This window comes from Rhinoderma darwinii, chromosome 11, assembly GCF_050947455.1.
Source record: "Rhinoderma darwinii isolate aRhiDar2 chromosome 11, aRhiDar2.hap1, whole genome shotgun sequence".
NCBI classification, from domain to species: Eukaryota; Metazoa; Chordata; class Amphibia; order Anura; family Rhinodermatidae; genus Rhinoderma; species Rhinoderma darwinii.
Genome location: NC_134697.1, coordinates 6678554 through 6697715, shown reverse-complemented (window position 1 = coordinate 6697715; position 19162 = coordinate 6678554). Strand labels below are relative to the sequence as shown.

General features: G+C 45.8%; 1 protein-coding gene across 5 annotated transcripts in view; it reads left to right on the top strand.

Annotated features, from left to right (window-relative positions):
- Positions 1-15392, top strand: part of ADD3 (adducin 3) — a 57098-nt gene extending 41706 nt beyond the window's left edge. For 2 of the 5 annotated variants that reach the window (XM_075842822.1, XM_075842823.1), the window contains 14 exons: positions 2572-2710; positions 3092-3136; positions 3822-3973; positions 5984-6064; positions 6171-6320; positions 6630-6773; positions 7325-7423; positions 7977-8159; positions 8715-8975; positions 9311-9427; positions 9723-9809; positions 9939-10029; positions 10810-10893; positions 11888-13085. In XM_075842822.1, the coding sequence (XP_075698937.1) occupies positions 2572-2710; positions 3092-3136; positions 3822-3973; positions 5984-6064; positions 6171-6320; positions 6630-6773; positions 7325-7423; positions 7977-8159; positions 8715-8975; positions 9311-9427; positions 9723-9809; positions 9939-10029; positions 10810-10893; positions 11888-12153 (1899 nt within the window). In that variant the 3' untranslated portion in view covers positions 12154-13085. Of the gene's footprint in view, positions 1-2571; positions 2711-3091; positions 3137-3821; positions 3974-5983; positions 6065-6170; positions 6321-6629; positions 6774-7324; positions 7424-7976; positions 8160-8714; positions 8976-9310; positions 9428-9722; positions 9810-9938; positions 10030-10809; positions 10894-11887; positions 13086-15198 lie in introns of those variants that run through there. The other 3 variants (XM_075842826.1, XM_075842824.1, XM_075842825.1) reach the window with 3 other exon arrangements.
- Positions 15393-19162: the final 3770 nt, after the last annotated feature.

The window sequence follows — 19162 nt, the reverse complement described above, 5'->3', positions numbered from 1 at the left end:
GTGGATCCCTAGCAACCGGGCTCAGGTTATTCAGGCCCCCCGATCAAAGCTACTGGCCTGGAACTGAGGGTAGAGAAGGGGCAGGAGCTTGTCCGGACTCTGCCACATCTATCTCCGTCTTTTACTGCCTTGCTATTTAAAAAAAAAATACATTTGCAAGGAGATTGTCAGGCAGGCAGAAGAGCGTTCCAGAAAACAGGTGCAGCACAAGAGAAGACCTAGATGAGGAGAGTTAATTGAAGGAAGACCTTGTATACAGAAGCAGTAGACGGTGACAGAAGGGACTGAGAGGAGGACAGATTGACCAGATGTTTCTGGGTTAGAACTAGTCATTGTGTCCACGTGGTCCTGGAAGGATTCTGTTTTGATGGCCGGGACTACGCCAGAATCTATGGATTTAAATTTCCTTTCAGCTATTTTCTTTGTATTTGCAAAGGTTTAATAGAGGAGTTTCTATTGTCTAGAACTTGAGAACTTCTTTAAAGAGTCTCTGTCACCCCATTATAAGTGCCCTGTCTCCTATATAATGTGATGGGCGCTGTAATGTAGGTGACAGTAATGCTTTTTATTTAGAAAAACGTTCTATTCTAAACCACTTTATGAGCGATTTTTAGCTTTATGCTAATGAGTTTCTTAATACCCAAGTGGGCGTGTTTTACTTTCAACCAAGTGGGTGTTGTACAGAGGAGTGTATGACGCTGACCAATCAGCGTCATGCACTCCTCTCCATTCATTTACACTGCACTAGCGATATAGTTCTATCACTATGTGCAGCCACATAAACACACTATAACGTTACTCAAGTGTCCTGACAGTGAATATACATTACCTCCAGCCAGGACGTGATGTGTATTCAGAATCTGGACACGTCTGAATCTTTTCTGTGAGATTTCCAGCAAGGAAATGACCGTTTACAGCGTTATCTCGCGAGATTACGCTTGCCTTGAGTAATGTTATAGTGTGTTTATGTGGCTGCACATAGTGATATAACTATATCGCTAGCGCAGTGTAAATGAATGGGGAGAAGTGCATGACGCTGATTGGTCACTGATTGGTCAACGTCATACACTCCTCTGTACAACGCCCACTTGGTCTAAAGTAAAACACGCCCACTTGGGCATTAAGAAAGTCATTAGCATAAAGCAAAAAATCGCTCAAAGTGGTAAAAATCGTATTTCAAAATAAATAGCATTACTGTCACCTACATTACAGCGCCGATCACATTATGTACAAGATAGGACACTTATAATGGGGTGACAGAGACTCTTTAAGGTCTTGGAGACCTTCATTGTCAAGGGGAAGAGTTTCAGAAAATAGGTGCAGCACGAGAGAAGATCTGATTGAGACCGTTGATTAAAGAAGCCCACAAGGGACTTTATACAGATCCTGGAGATGGGGGGGGGGGGGGACGGGGGACATTGACTGGAGGTTTTTGGGTAATAACCGGTGTCCACCTTGTCCTGTAAATATTCTGTGTTGGCAGTGACTGTGCTGGATTTATTCTTGTGATCTTTTTGCCGTGTTTCTAGCGGTTTTACATAATTGGACGATTTAGGCAGTTTTTCAGAATCTCGTTGGGTTTGTGGGGAGAACGTCTTGGAGGAGGAGCAGGTGCAGCGCGTGAGAAGACCGGACGACCGCTCCAGCACTTTATCCTCTAGCACTCGGAGTTATTGAGGGAGTTTTTCCTCCATTATTTTTCGGTGTTTACACAGATAGACGAGTTGGTGCCGGGCAGTTTTCCAGACTCCCCTGTGCTTGTGTAGGAGGAAACGCTGGAGTGTGGATGCTCGTCCTCCTACATGAGCCGACCCATTCTGATCATTAGCAGTTCCTACGCCCCAGGCAGTAAATTAATTAAAAACAAAAAGCCAATTAATGTCTGGGATTTTTGCAAACACGTGTTCTGGAAGGCCGAAGCATGAGCTGCTCGAGCGCTGCAGAATTAACCGATACATTGAGACGAGTGACCGCTCTAAAGAGCCTGTGAACCGGTTGTAGGTCTTCTGGTGGGATCTGTCCACAGGGTCTGACACCGTCCCCCAATATCTTCCATTAATAGTAGGAGGCATGCAACAGATCAGAGATTTACCCTGAAAAAAGGGGCCCAAGAGTAGTATTGCAGCTGCTCTTCCCTTTCCTCTGGCGGAGGGGGGTGGGGGGTGATAGGGTGTGAACAGGTCCAAAGTGACTTGAGAATAAAGTTGTCGCCCTGCTCTTGGGTTCCGGTCACTGCTTTTGTATGATTGACCATCATTCAGCAACTCCAATATTTAGTTACATTATGTGTTATACTCCAGTCACATCCAGAGCTGCATTCACAGTTCTGATGGTTTTCTGTTCGCTCTCAGACTGCAGGACCTCTTATCTCAGCTACTTCTTCTGGTTCAATGTCTGTTCAGCGCATGCTCAGTGGAAGAGCACTGTGGGAGATGTATTGGCGGTAAGCAGAATTTCGAATGCAGCTCTGAAGGTGAAAGGAGAATAAGACTGAATGTAACCCAGCACAAGATAAATAAGGTACGTCCATTTTTTTTACTTGCGCTCTGTAATTGGTCTTTATCTTTTCAGGCGTTTCGCGAGGACCTGGAAAGTCTCATTCAGGATCAGATGCAGAAAGGAAACAACCCGACCGGGCTATTGGCTCTGCAGCAAATCGCGGACTACATTATGGCCAGCTCATTCGCCGGCTTTGCCTCATCTCCTCTCAGTAAGTTTCTGGTAACCTTTGCAGTTGGTTTTTGTTAAACTTTTTTTTTTTTTTTTTTTTTGCCTATGGGCACATGTAACTGCAGCCCCCCCATATGCCGAGTGCATTGGTCACTGGGCGAAAGGAAGACCACCCTGTGTGCAATGCAGAACTGCCCCTCCGTCAGCACCATGGCACCTTCAGGGGCATTTCTGCCCCCCTTCGCTTTTACAGGTGGCCAGGATCTGAGGTGGGCTGTTAAGTCCCCATTATGTCTGGTGTGAAGGGGGCACTTACTTATGCACATGGGTGATCTGGGTGTTACATTAACCGTATGTAGTCCACATACAGCATTACATGATTACTCTGATTCCCTTGTCTAATATGATGTTTTGTTTGAAGATCAGAGATCGCACAATGTGACAAGCGCGCAACATCCGGAAGGGGGTGAATACTTTTTCATATCGCTCTGTTTCTGTGTATAGATATGCCGCCAGCTTCAAATACTAACCAATACCAGAAAAAAGGAGAACCCATCAAGGGGTGTGAATACTTTTGCATTGTACTTGTATCTAGACATTTAGCCTAATAACCGGACAGCATTACACCTGTCCACGTGCGCAGGGTTTATGGCGCTGACGGCCGATGTGTCGATTTGTGCCACGAATAAGTTAAATCCTTCTGTTATCGTCAACATCACCCATGTGCGGGCTCACCTGCGCTGGCACGCCCATCCATAAATGTGTCCTGAGGGTGACTGATAGGTACAAAGGTTTGGCAGCTGTAAACAAGAGCTCGGCTGCACCCTCATAATATCCGCGAGGAGAGCGGCAGCCGGGAGCTTCTTCCAATCCATGCCGGCGTAAATAATAACCGGATACCTGACCCCCGGACGCTCCATATTATTTATTTTGCTATTACGTATTGTTGCATTTGCTCCAGTGTTGAAGGACGTGTATAGACACCCAGGAGCGCCCCCTACTGATCACATCATGGTGACGGGTATGCGGCTTGGCTTTTAATCTGCTCCTATATCCTGATTACAGCAGCTTGTCTGTCCTGCCTTAGCGGGGGCTTTTTTCGGGTGGGGGGGGGGTTGTTCAGTAATTCATGGTCTGGTTTTGTTTTCTAGGTCTGGGGATGGTCACTCCGGTTAATGACATTCACCCCGCCATAGAGAGCCTGATGCCGAAGGGAGAGAAGTTGACGCGCTGCAAGTTGGCCTCCATGTACCGCCTTGCCGATCTCTTCGGGTGGGCGCACCTGTCCAATGCCTACATCACGGTGAGTAGCGCCACTTTAGGACGGGTCAATAATTAAATGAAGAGATTGGTTTACTTGTTGATTTGCAAAGTGCAGAAGTCATTCTCGTATTCATTCATGCACCATCGAGTGGGTAGAGGGGCCAAAGCCTTAAAACTGACCCATTGGGACATCCAAACGTGCTCAGCCAATCGGAGTAGATGTGCTCAGCCAATCGGAGTAGATGTGCTCAGCCAATCGGAGTAGATGTGCTCAGCCAATCGGAGTAGATGTGCTCAGCCAATCGGAGTAGATGTGCTCAGCCAATCGGAGTAGATGTGCTCAGCCAATCGGAGTAGATGTGCTCAGCCAATCGGAGTAGATGTGCTCAGCCAATCGGAGTAGATGTGCTCAGCCAATCGGAGTAGATGTGCTCAGCCAATCGGAGTAGATGTGCTCAGCCAATCGGAGTAGATGTGCTCAGCCAATCGGAGTAGATGTGCTCAGCCAATCGGAGTAGATGTGCTCAGCCAATCGGAGTAGATGTGCTCAGCCAATCGGAGTAGATGTGCTCAGCCAATCGGAGTAGATGTGCTCAGCCAATCGGAGTAGATGTGCTCAGCCAATCGGAGTAGATGTGCTCAGCCAATCGGAGTAGATGTGCTCAGCCAATCGGAGTAGATGTGCTCAGCCAATCGGAGTAGATGTGCTCAGCCAATCGGAGTAGATGTGCTCAGCCAATCGGAGTAGATGTGCTCAGCCAATCGGAGTAGATGTGCTCAGCCAATCGGAGTAGATGTGCTCAGCCAATCGGAGTAGATGTGCTCAGCCAATCGGAGTAGATGTGCTCAGCCAATCGGAGTAGATGTGCTCAGCCAATCGGAGTAGATGTGCTCAGCCAATCGGAGTAGATGTGCTCAGCCAATCGGAGTAGATGTGCTCAGCCAATCGGAGTAGATGTGCTCAGCCAATCGGAGTAGATGTGCTCAGCCAATCGGAGTAGATGTGCTCAGCCAATCGGAGTAGATGTGCTCAGCCAATCGGAGTAGATGTGCTCAGCCAATCGGAGTAGATGTGCTCAGCCAATCGGAGTAGATGTGCTCAGCCAATCGGAGTAGATGTGCTCAGCCAATCGGAGTAGATGTGCTCAGCCAATCGGAGTAGATGTGCTCAGCCAATCGGAGTAGATGTGCTCAGCCAATCGGAGTAGATGTGCTCAGCCAATCGGAGTAGATGTGCTCAGCCAATCGGAGTAGATGTGCTCAGCCAATCGGAGTAGATGTGCTCAGCCAATCGGAGTAGATGTGCTCAGCCAATCGGAGTAGATGTGCTCAGCCAATCGGAGTAGATGTGCTCAGCCAATCGGAGTAGATGTGCTCAGCCAATCGGAGTAGATGTGCTCAGCCAATCGGAGTAGATGTGCTCAGCCAATCGGAGTAGATGTGCTCAGCCAATCGGAGTAGATGTGCTCAGCCAATCGGAGTAGATGTGCTCAGCCAATCGGAGTAGATGTGCTCAGCCAATCGGAGTAGATGTGCTCAGCCAATCGGAGTAGATGTGCTCAGCCAATCGGAGTAGATGTGATTTCTTGCTTCCGCCCTTATTGGATGACCTCCAGACATACATTGTTTCAATGCTTTCACCGTCGTCAAGATCTCTGCTTGTGAGTGGGACATTCTTCTTTATCCAGAAGCTCAAAAGCACCGCTCACACAGGTGCAGGGTCTGTTACAGTGTATCAGATCTATTTCTGGTGTGAGCAGCGCATGATCAGGATGATTTTTCAGCCTCTGGATGTAAACAAGAATGCTCCAATTCACTTACAGCAAGCAGAGCTCTCAAATGGTGAGGCATTCAGATGCAAAGTTTCTTAGAAAGTTTTAGAACTTTTCATTATTCGATAATTAAACTTTATTTACAGAAGATTGGACGCCGGCCCTTTAATGTTGTTGGAATGTTTTGCCTGGTTAGAGGGCGGCAATGACCTATAATGGCCAATAGGTGGCGCTGTTTTGTGGTTTAACCCTTTGTCGCAATTTTTTATTTTTTGTAGGTCAGGGTCAGCAAAGAGCAAGACCACATCCTGATGATTCCCAGAGGCCTCTCCTTCTCCGAAGCGTCTGCTTCCAACCTGGTAAGCGCAGCGCCCCCTCCTGGCCATTGTTTATATTAGGGACTGTCCGCATTTTCTCATTGGTTCTGCTCCTTGTTTCTTAAAAAAATTTCTTGGCTTTTTGCAGGTCAAACTGAACATTGTTGGTGAAGTGGTGGATCAGGGCACAACCAACCTCCGTGTCGACCCGTCCGGGTTCAGCCCCCACGCGGCCATTTACTCCACCCGTCCTGATGTGCGATGTGTGATCCATATACATACACCCGCCACTGCTGCTGTGAGTGACACCCGACTATCAGATGTGACGTACAGTTGACACCCTGCTGTAACAGTTGGGATCAGTTCTAGCTCTGGTCCCAGCCATTTAACCCCTTAGATGCCACAGTCCCTAAAGGCCTTGGCATCGAAGCGCTTAAACAGAAAGGGGTGCCGATAAGTTTCCATAGCAGCCGCGGGCATAATAAATGACTTCCTTCATTGTTGACCTCTTATCCGGTGGTCCCGCAATGCTCGTACAGCGTCGGATTTGCGCCGTGCGGGGGAGGTGTCGCCTTTAGGTCTGATGGTCTTCGTCTTTCCTCGTCAGGTCTCCTCCATGAAGTGCGGCATCCTCCCCATCTCCCAGGAAGCTTTGCTGCTCGGCAACGTGGCGTACTACAACTACCAGGGGTCTCTGGACGAGCAGCAGGAGAGGATCCAGCTGCAGAAGGTTCTGGGGCCCAGTTCTAAGGTAACGCCCAATGTTCACTTCTATAAAGCTCAAGAAGTGCCAGAGACTAAAGGGTTATTCCAGTCATGGGATCGAAAAGTTCTGCCACTTTCGAATACGGTTTTCGTTTGTCCCTGTTTTATACTTCTGCTTGCTGTCATTGAATGGGAACATTCTGTCTTACATCCGCAGGCTAAAAACCTGTACGAGCCTATAACTTCTGAGGGTTTGTTACAATTGTATCCAGTCTAGAGAATCCGCTGTGAGTTAGTCTGCGCTCCAGACTGATACATTGTAACAAACTATCAGAACAGGAGAGAGATGTGTTCACAGGTAACAGAGTATTGTCTAGACTGGATACGTTGTAGCAAAACGGCTGTATTAGGTCAGGAATGTCCCTGTTCATTGACAGCAAGCAGGTATTCTGAAGTAGCGAAGATTTGAAACAATCTATTGGAAAGTTGTAGAAATTGAGAAGCTCGTAACTGGGACTGTAGCTGGTGTCCGCCTGTAGGAGGCGCTATGATTCCAGCGCACATTACATAGCGGGGCCTTTCTTTTGACTGTTGCAGGTGTTGGTGCTCAGGAATCACGGGGTGATGGCTCTGGGGGAGACCGTGGAGGAAGCTTTCCATTATATCTTCAATGTGCAGCTGGCGTGTGAGGTTCAGGTAACGGCAGGACATTAATATCCGGAACTCTTCACAGGTGACGTCTACACGTGACGCTGAGGAACGGAATGTTCTTGGGTCACTACTTGTCATCTACTCCAATCACATCCAGAGCTGCATTAGGAGCTATGCAGGCTTCCTGTAAGGTTGCAGGGCTTCACGTCTCCTTTTTATGCTCTAGAAAATACAGCTCCCACAATGCAACGAAGCATTGCACAGATTACAGGCTGCTGCTTGTTCCGTAGTCAAAAAAAGGATGAGAGGCTGGATGCTCCAATAACGGGCAGCACGCACTTTATAACTCCCCTCCCCCCCTCATCGGTCTCTACTAGGGGTGCAAACACTTAGGATATCTGCAGATCTTCAACGAAATCTGTCTGATTACTGTATTGGGCGTAACCTTAAAGGGGTCCTCTTCTTCAAGTTTTCAGTCTTTGTATTTTTTTGTTTCTATTTATCTTCTAGCGCCGCAAATATTGTGTCTAATGCGGCAGATTATTGGGAACCATTGCGGTTCTTTTGGGGTTCTCATTTATGTTGCCGTTTCTCGCAGGTACATGCCCTGGCCGGGTCTGGAGGTGTAAACAACCTGCTGATGTTAGACCTGGAGAAGTACAAGCCCCTCACCCATTCTCTGGCAGCAAGTGGTGGGGGAGGGGTGAACATGGAAGGGCAGTACAAGTGGAAAGTCGGGGAATTGGAATTCGAATCTCTGATGAGAATGCTGGATAATCTGGTAAATATTCCGCCGTCCCTCCTGCATCCAATTAGAAGTAAGGAACTGGGAGAGCAACGAGGGGCCCAAACCAATCACAAATCCTGTTCATCCAGGGCTGGAAAATAGGCACAGCACCACCATCTAGTGGCTGTTATACGGCACTGCGCCGCCTACTATAATCACAATTCCTATCAAATAAAAAATATATATAAATATATAGCACACAAGAGCATGGCGACCGCACACTGCGAACACCAATGTCACCTAAGCCACTAAATATAAATAAATATACATTACTGCTAAATCTACTTACAATAGGGAAGTTCTTAGCGCACATTTTGATCAAATTGTGTGAGCCCACCTGCCACGACAAGGCGACCTCTGAGGTGGGAACCTACGCTGCACATACACCCGGAACTGGGACATATATATATTTTATTTTTATTTTTTTTATAAACATTTTTCACAAAAAAACAATACTTCTATTTAGTTAATTTAAAATCACTGCACCATCTAGAGGCTGTAAGTGGTACTGCTCCTATAGCACATGTAGGAATTCCGCTTTTCCTGCAGGGTTACAGGACGGGGTACGCTTACAGGCAGCCGCTAACACGAGAGAAGCCGCGGCACAAGAGCGAGGTGGAAATCCCCGCCACGGTCACGGCCTTCTCCTTTGAAGACGACCAGGCGATGCCGTGTTCTCCACTGAAGTTCCTGGCGCAGAAGCAGCAGAGGGAGAAGACGCGCTGGCTGAATTCTCCAAACACCTACTTAAGGGTTCACGTCCCCGAGGAGTCTATGAATGGAGAGATGAGTCCGAGAACTAAGATCATGGTGAGACCGCGCCCAGTGACCCCTCGTCTTAAGCTACGAGTCACGTAGAGAGATGAGCCAGTCTTTTCTCCTTATTCCAACTTGGCTGTTACTGTGGCTGTAAAGGTGGTCACTCGGCTTTCCACAAACTCTGAATGTCATGTACATATATTATCCCTGTGGCAGTCTTCACTGTGGTTCTGACATTCTATTCGTGAACCAATGAGATCAGAATGAGCATCGCAAAAGAACTGGACAACTCAAGGATTTGTATTTTTTGGGTGGGGGTTCCATTATGGGGGCTGTTTTGATTCGTGCTCCCTCTGACCCCCTATGTCCCTTTTCTTCCTTTGCAGTGGATGAAAGCCGAAGAGCTCGATAAGACTGGCGGATATCCCATCAAAATCGAAGATCCCAACCAGTTTGTCCCATTAAATACCAACCCGACAGACGTTCTGGAGAAGAGAAACAAGGTGACGTGCGGGTGACGGGGGCTGAGCTGCCGCCTCCTGGACAGGATTACTGTGCACTGAGCCATTAATCATAGTGGTGGGGGGTGGGGAGAACAACCGGAAGATCATTGTTTGGGAGTACAGCGCTCTACGACAAATACAATAAAAGGGCGGGGCTTTGACAACCTCTGTTTCCTGAGCAGGAGAATGGTTGTCACAGTGGATATAATATTTGATATTCAGATACAACGAACCCGGTGATCAGGATAAACGAACGGTATTTTTAGTGAACTTAATTTATTTTAAATCTTCTTAGATCCGGGAGCAGAATCGCTACGATTTGAAGACGGCCGGACCGCAGTCACAAGTCTTGGCTGGTATCGTGGTGGAAAAGCCAATTCCTGTAAGTTTTTATATTTCATTCCCGAATCCGGACCCCACCCCATCAAGTAACCTGACGTCGCTTGGTCCGGGTAACGGGAGACGAACGCTAAGATCTGAGAATTCGCTCATTGTGATCTGTTCCCTGCAGATGATGCCGTTTGAAGAGGATGAGAACGCGCCCCCTCCCCCTCCAAATCCGTTCAGCCAGTTATTAGAGGAGGAGAAAGACGGAACACAAGGTGAGGGGGAGATCTGCCGCCGCTCTATCGCCCCCTAGCCCCATCACTCCTCATACCTCACAGCCCGGTCATATATACAGACCACGCACGGGCCGCACATATCCTGCAGGCACTGCGTAATGCAAAACTAAATCTGAAGGGGGCGCTGAGCTCTGTTCTTGCTGCAGACCCTTCATTTTGGGAATCAGTGGGGATCCCAGAGGTCAGACCCCTGCTGATCAGCAACTTCTAGCCCATCCTAGCGATCTGGGGGGAGTTCCCCCTACACCCCTATTCAGCCAGGCCGCAGGGTTCCCTCAACGTTAACAGCTGATTATGGGGGGATCCCGCAGCAGGAACAGCTCCGCTCAGCTTGTCACGCTGTTGGGCACTGGAGATGTCGCCCATCCCATCAAAAGAACACGACAGTCAGCCCCTCCCCAGCCTTAAATGGCTGATAACAGTGAGCAATAGATTGTATTCCTCTGTCCTACAGCCTCTCTCCAGCCTGAACTGATAACTCAGGACAACAGCTGGTATTTACCTGTGATCAGTCTCACCCCAGCCTGATATGACTGATAACAGGGAGCAATAGATTGTATCCATCTAGCCAAACATAGCTGATAACAGAGAATAATTGTTTTCACCGGTACAACAGACAGACGCTTGGTCTCTTTTGAACCCCCAAAACCAACCCCCTCCCCCAATCCTAGAACATGACGTAACCTTGCATGATTCCCGCTTCATTTAACCGCGTCCGTTTTCTTTGCATGTCCACTAACCCCCGTCTGAACCCCACAGATGCCGAGCATGATCTAATCTCAGAAGACGACTCTTCTGCCCTAGTAACTCAGTCCCCGCCCCAGACGCCAGTGAGCTCTGCAGGTATTTACCTCGTGCTGCGCGCGGACAAATACAACCAAGATCTGCAAAATGTAAACAATTGTGTAAAAATGTCACCCAGCGCAGTGTTCGTGCCCTTAAAGGGGGTGTCCAGGATAGTAAAAAAACATGACTCTTCCAAAAACAGCACCACGTCTGTCCAGAGGTTGTATCTGGTATTACAGCTCAGCTACATTCTCTTCAAGGGAGCTGCAATACCAGACAAAACCAATGGACAAGTTTTTCTAATCCTGAACAATCCCTTTAAAGGGAAACTCCGCAACAGGATCAATAAAGTTTATTGGAGACGGCCAACGTCACACTGAAGTTTTATAAGAGGTTGTGACGATTTAGTCCCTGAGCTTTACCTCCGGCTACGGGTGCAGCAGCGTTTGGCGCCGTCCTCTTTCGTGGACATGACTCCCGTAGCCGCAATCCAAAATTGACACAGAGATTGGTAAGTTTGTGCATTTCTTCTGCTGTGATTGATAATGTCCTGAATAACGCTTTTAAGCAACTCCTGTCATACCCTCCATTGCCCATAGAAGCCTCACGTTGGAGGGTTGTGCAGAACCCAAAGCTGGAAGGCTAGGTGTGGGCTAGCATGTGGCAACATAAACTTCTGTCTGCAGCCACCACTAGGGGGAGCCCCCTGCATACAGCTCCTATTAAATTCAATAAAATCATCTCTATGCAGTGAGCTCCCTCTAGTGGTGTCTGCAGGAAGACAAAATGTTTATAATATAATTCTATAGTGCTGCAGGGGATTTGGAGCTCTGTATCAGAAAAACTGAGCTCGGATCACTATAAAGATATATTAAGAAATTAATCAGTGCAGAATTTTGGTTGTAATTACATTTTAAAAAAAAGACTTGTCATAAAGGGAACAGTTGTGATAATAAGGACATAACAGATAATTGTTGTTTATGCCATTTCTGAATAATAATGCAGCTGCCCCTTTAAATGTTTTTTGTTTTTTCCCTTCTCGACCTATCAGAGCCTCTGGAGGACTCTGTGTTCCAGAAGGATTCCCCCGTCGTGTTGAACGGCAAACATGACGCAGATGAGGACCTGACCATTCGTGTGAGTCAGCTCAACATGGGGGACAACATCGAGATCACAGTCCGGAGCACGGAGAAGTTCATCGAAGGGGAGATGACCCCCGAAGGGTCTCCCTCCAAGTCCCCCAACAAGAAGAAGAAGAAATTCCGCACCCCGTCCTTCCTGAAGAAGAACAAAAAGAAGGAGAAGCTGGAGGCATAACTCTTGGTTTATGGGAACGGGGCGAACCCCTTTTTTTCCGGGGGCTTAGTAGGTGAAACCAGTTTGAGCTGGAGGGGGCGCTATTCATCTCTGGGCTCCAGCACGCAGCCATTCTCCTGCTTCTCTTTGGTGTGTTTGCTGTATAAAGCCTTCGCCTCCAGCGGCCGTCATGAGCTTTTTGGACCACTCATCTGCCTGGGACGCCGGAAGGGGCTCATCCCCCGCAATGTCACCCCCACCCTCCCCCGCCATCCAGGACTTTGCAGAACCAGCTTGTGATTTTTGTGCATTTTTTCATTTTTAATGCTACAAAAAGAGACTAAAAAACCCACAAGGACTTTTTATTTTTAACCAAATTGAAGTAATTTTTTACAGATCCGTGATTGCGCTCCTTATAAAGATGGGTGTGCGCTACAAATAGATCCGCCGCGAGAATTTTAAGTCTGTTCCATTTTTGATATTTTTACACAGCTGGAATAGTTTTAACTGGAATATCAAACCTCCCTCTATATGATTGTATTGTCTGAGCGCAGGCCTGACCCGAGGGGGGGGGGGGGAGGGGGCACTTGTGGCCGGGGCGGGGTTAATGCCGCACTTTTTACCTTGTTCATCTCTGAAGACCGTTTATGCGGCACCATAAAATACTGCCGGGTACAACGACACCGTCTAAGCTGGAATATCTCCACGTACAACATCGCCGGCATATCCGTGTCCAATAGCCCACGACTTCTTTTTATAGATTATTTGGGACACGGCGTCATTAAAAGCAGACTCGTTTTTTTATTTTTGCGTCCGTACCTGGGTGGTGTAATAGCGGAATCTACAATTGTAAATATTATTTTTTTTTTTTTTTAATTGCCAAATTTATTCAACTCGATGCTGCCAAAGGGCTTCTAAAAAGAATATTGCACAAGCGGGAGTAAGGGGGGGCGTTACCTGTGAGTGGGGGGGGGCGTTACCTGTGAGTGGGGGGGGGCGTTACCTGTGAGTGGGGGGGGGCGTTACCGGTGAGTGGGGGGGGGCGTTACCTGTGAGTGGGGGGGGGTTACCGGTGTGAAGTTTTATTATTGCTTTCCTCACGTGTGCTGTAGGTTTATTTTTTTAAATATTTTTTTAAATATTTTTTTTTTATTTTCTTTTTTATTGACCATAAATTTAATTCCATGTTTAAAAAAAATAAAATACTAACGTGTATTGTGTATAAAAAAAACACATTTATTTGGAAACGACAAGATGGGCCTTATTTGTTTAAAAAAATAATAATCATTTTTTTTGTTAGTAATACAGCTCGAACCAAACGAACGAAAAATGAAAGTGCTCGATAAGAAAATATTCTAGAAAAGAGAGTATTTTTTTTAATCCTTTGTGCGCGGCGTTTCACGTCTGGAATAAACGCAGAATTTTAATTGCTTTTAGATATGAATTTAAGAGAATATATATTTTTTTCCCATCGATTATTTTGCTTCCTATATTAAAAGATGACACAATAAATTCCATAATAATTAAATATATTTTTTTCCTGTAAAGGGGGTGACTGAGGAATGTCAGTGAGTGGATGAGGCGGAGATGGTTCTGCATCGTCTCCATGTACAGTGTGAATATGTATGATAAATTTAGCGAGAATATTGTAGAATTGATGGGGGGGGGGGGAAGAGGCTGCATTTAAAAAAAAAAAAAAAATTTTTTTTTTATTTATGTTAAATGGTCAACTAAAGGCCGGTTTCAGCCACAACACCTGGACCCCCCCCCCCCCCTTCCTCCAATTCTACTCAACAGAACCTAGATCATTCTAGAAGCGGGCACACGTCTGGGCATCACGGGCGTCTTCACCCGGTGTCCGCAGGCGGCCTCGTCCTATAGAGACGACCGTGTTGTTATTGCTACAATTTTTATTTTTTCTAAACCAAAAATGTAAAACAATTGCCTGTTAATTCTCAAGGTTATGCAAATTGCATGTCAAAAAATGAACCCCCCAAAATATCGCATTGAAATATGAGCGTGGACCCCTCCCCCCCCCCTCCTATAAAACGACATTGACATTCAACCAGAAATTGTGAATTTAAAAAAATTATTTTTGAATGAATAATCCCAGACGACTGAGGGCGGAACACGAAATATTTCTCTGAATTCAGCCATTTCATATTTTTATTTTTTAATAATCCGTCGATAAAAGCCTCGCGATCTTCTCTGCCTTAAATGAAAAAAAAATGACCTTCATTAACCTGGTGCTTTTATGGGAGAATTTAGATCCTTTAAATCCAATTTTTATTTTTTTTTATTGATGTCCAGGTAGATTTTGAATTTTTTTTTTTTTTTTTGTATCTCCTATAAATATAAAGCTCAACCAGGAGCGGCGCTCACAAGGCACAGCCACGCGGATGTATGAATTGTTAAATCTCAAGCAATATTAAAAAAATATTGCCAAAAAGTGAAATGTTCTGTTTGATTGTACGTTCTATATACTCATTCTATGAGAAATCTGGATCTAGACTGGACAAAAAAAAAAAAAAAATTCAACCTTGTTCATATTTGCAATTCTATGTGACCCCCTTTGTTTTCCGTCAGATGCCTTTTACATTGTTTTATCTCAAATGTGTTTTTCCAATGTTTTTATTTCCGGTTCTAGGGTTTTTCCACCATTAGAAAAACATGGCTGCTTTCTTTAAAAAAAACAAAAAACAGCGCCACATCTGTCTATTGGTTGTGTCTGGTATTGCAGATCCATTAAATTGAATGAAAAACTGAGCTGCAATACCATACACCACCTGTGGATAAGTGTGGCGCTGTTTTGTGAAAAAAATCAGCAGTGTTTTTTTTTTTTGTTTTTTTTAATAATCCTGGACAACCCCTTTTAATTTTTTGTTGTTGTATTACGACAGTAGGAACGAGAGTCTGTGAACTGCTACACATAACATGTTTTCTAAATAATGTATACAGAAATGTCTATATAAAATATATCTATATGTATGCAATGTGCAGAAATATTTTTTACAAAGCGGTCTCATGCTATATGCACCTTTCTCCCCCTCCCCCTCCTCCATGCAGATGCCTCTATATACTTGCTTCAGCGTAAACCATGAGCCATTTTGAAAATCTGTCCTGTGGAAATCTATACGTTACCCTGGAAATCGCTGATCGTTGTATCGCTAATTAATGTTGGATCACAAATAAACAGTATTTTACGTAGATAATTTTTTTGTAATTTCACCTTTTTAATAAAGAGGAGTTAATCTTGGAAAGTTCAGAGTTTTTGTATTTTTAATTTGGCGTTTGTCTCCTGTTCGTGCGCGGTCGCCGTTGTACCGATCCAATGACGAAAAAATGTTGTGTCCGGAACATGCAAAACGATGCGTCTTCGGTGCGCAATGGGAGAAATTTATTAATACGGTTTTAAAGCTACAGGAAAAAACTAGACCAAGGGATATTAGATATCAAACACGAAGACGTTCTAGACCTCCAGGGATATTAGATATCAAACACGGAGACGTTCTAGACCTCCAGGGATATTAGATATTAAACACGGAGACGTTCTAGACCTCCAGGGATATTGGATATTAAACACGGAGACGTTCTAGACCTCCAGGGATATTGGATATTAAACACGGAGACGTTCTAGACCTCCAGGGATATTAGATATCAAACACGAAGACGTTCTAGACCTCCAGGGATATTAGATATTAAACACGATGACGTTCTAGACCTCCAGGGATATTAGATATTAAGCACTATGACGTTCTAGACCTCAAGGGATATTAGATATTAAACACGATGACGTTCTAGACCTCCAGGGATATTAGATATTAAACACGAAGACGTTCTAGACCTCCAGGGATATTAGATATTAAACACAGACGTTCTAGACCTCCAGGGATATTAGATATTAAACACGATGACGTTCTAGACCTCCAGGGATATTAGATATTAAACACGGAGACGTTCTAGACCTCCAGGGATATTAGATATTAAACACGAAGACGTTCTAGACCTCCAGGGATATTAGATATCAAACACGAAGACGTTCTAGACCTCCAGGGATATTAGATATCAAACACGGAGACGTTCTAGACCTCCAGGGATATTAGATATTAAACACGGAGACGTTCTAGACCTCCAGGGATATTGGATATTAAACACGGAGACGTTCTAGACCTCCAGGGATATTAGATATTAAACACGGAGACGTTCTAGACCTCCAGGGATATTAGATATCAAACACGAAGACGTTCTAGACCTCCAGGGATATTAGATATCAAACACGAAGACGTTCTAGACCTCCAGGGATATTAGATATTAAACACGATGACGTTCTAGACCTCCAGGGATATTAGATATTAAGCACTATGACGTTCTAGACCTCAAGGGATATTAGATATTAAACACGATGACGTTCTAGACCTCCAGGATATTAGATATTAAACACAGACGTTCTAGACCTCCAGGATATTAGATATTAAACACGATGACGTTCTAGACCTCCAGGATATTAGATATTAAACACGAAGACGTTCTAGACCTCCAGGATATTAGATATTAAACACAGACGTTCTAGACCTCCAGGATATTAGATATTAAACACGATGACGTTCTAGACCTCCAGGATATTAGATATTAAACACGATGACGTTCTAGACCTCCAGGATATTAGATATTAAACACGATGACGTTCTAGACCTCCAGGATATTAGATATTAAACACGAAGACGTTCTAGACCTCCAGGGATATTACACGAATACCATCGCTCCCCACCCTGCATAAAAACGTGGGGTGACTGTGGCAAAATCAGTATTATGGGGAATGGACGGGGGAAGGAGGAGAATTTTGATAACCCTGCGTCCGCAATGATCATTCCGATTTCTCAGAGAAGGACCGGTAATTGTGTGGACTGATCGTAGGACGATCTCTCACGACTGCTCAGGAGGCTGCAGCAAAGACATCGACCTTCCCGTTCCTTAGGCCTCTCTCACAATGCGACTAATTACGGACAATTCATTTCTATTGGCTCCGGTCACTTTTCCGTATTTTTTACAGACGGGTGTCCGTGCCATAGAAATAATAGAACATTTCCCTTTTTTTTTGTGTCCGTAATTACGGAAGCGCCCATAGACTTTCATGGGGAGTCCGTGCCGTCCTTACATGTACATCCGTAGCTGTCAGTAATTGCGGAAGTGTTATGCGATGCCAGGGGATTTCTCTAGATTCGTCACTTTTTTTTTGCGGATGTGTAAATACGGGTCTGTAGCTAAGGACGGATGAAAATCTGGTCATGTGCATGGGGCGGGGCATTAACGTGTTTATGGAAACAACGCTTTATCACCGATCCACAGGATAGGGGTCCAATAGTGGGGTCTGAATGCTGGGACCTCACTAATCACGAGAACGGGCTTACCAGGCCGTTCCTGGGAGCTCCATAATGATGGGCACGCTCCAACACCACTCCATTCATTTCTATAGGGTGGCCGAGCGCTGCTGCTGCACATCAATAACCATTGTCCGTATTCCTATTGGGGCATATGTGGGTCTTTCGCAGTGAACCCCACACCTATGTTTCATTCTGGGGGAACCGGGCGCATACATGCATGGCCATTAATTAGACGTTGTGTAATGCTACATTTCCTCTACCTCTGAAAATAACTGCTGATCGCTGGGGGTTGGAGAAGCTGAACCCATGACTCTTATATAAAAAAATAAAATAAATAAAAGGGTGAAATTTGCCCAACAACCCCTTCTAACAAACCACAATTAAAATGGTTTATGTCTTTAAGAAAACCATTATTTCCCCTCCCTTTAGGTTTAATTACTAACCGCACTATGTTATAGAAGATGTCCGAGAATTACAAGCGGATTTAGATGCACTGAGTGTTTGGGCGTCCACTTGGCAAATGAGGATTAATGTAGATAAAAGTAAAGTTCTGCATCTGGGTACCAACAACCTGCAGCATCATATGTCCTAGGGGGGGCTACACTGGGAGTAATAATCTGCAGCATCATATGTCCTAGGGGGAGCTACACTGGGAGTAATAATCTGCAGCATCATATGTCCTAGGGGGAGCTACACTGGGGGGGGTCACTTGTTGAGAAGGATCTGGGTGTAATAATCTGCAGCATCATATGTCCTAGGGGGCGCTACTCTGGGAGTAATAATCTGCAGCATCATATGTCCTAGGGGGAGCTACACTGGGGGGGGTCACTTGTTGAGAAGGATCTGGGTGTAATAATCTGCAGCATCATATGTCCTAGGGGGCGCTACTCTGGGAGTAATAATCTGCAGCATCATATGTCCTAGGGGGAGCTACACTGGGGGGGGGTCACTTGTTGAGAAGGATCTGGGTGTAATAATCTGCAGCATCATATGTCCTAGGGGGCGCTACTCTGGGGGAGTCACTTGTTGGGAAGGATCTGGGTGTAATAATCTGCAGCACCATATGTCCTAGGGGCGCTACACTGGGGGAGTCACTGTTTGAGAAGGATCTGGGTGTAATAATCTGCAGCATCGTATGTCCTAGTGGGCGCTACACTGGGAGTAATAATCTGCAGCATCATATGTCCTAGGGGGAGCTACACTGGGGGGGGGGGTCACTTGTTGAGAAGGATCTGGGTGTAATAATCTGCAGCATCATATGTCCTAGTGGGCGCTACACTGGGAGTAATAATCTGCAGCATCATATGTCCTAGGGGGAGCTACACTGGGGGGGGGGGGGGGTCACTTGTTGAGAAGGATCTGGGTGTAATAATCTGCAGCATCATATGTCCTAGGGGGCGCTACTCTGGGGGAGTCACTTGTTGGGAAGGATATGGGTGTAATAATCTGCAGCACCATATGTCCTAGGGGCGCTGCACTGGGGGAGTCACTGTTTGAGAAGGATCTGGGTGTAATAATCTGCAGCATCATATGTCCTAGGGGGAGCTACACTGGGGGAGTCACTTGTTGGGAAGGATCTGGGTGTAATAATCTGCAGCACCATATGTCCTAGGGGGAGCTACACTGGGGGAGTCACTTGTTGAGAAGGA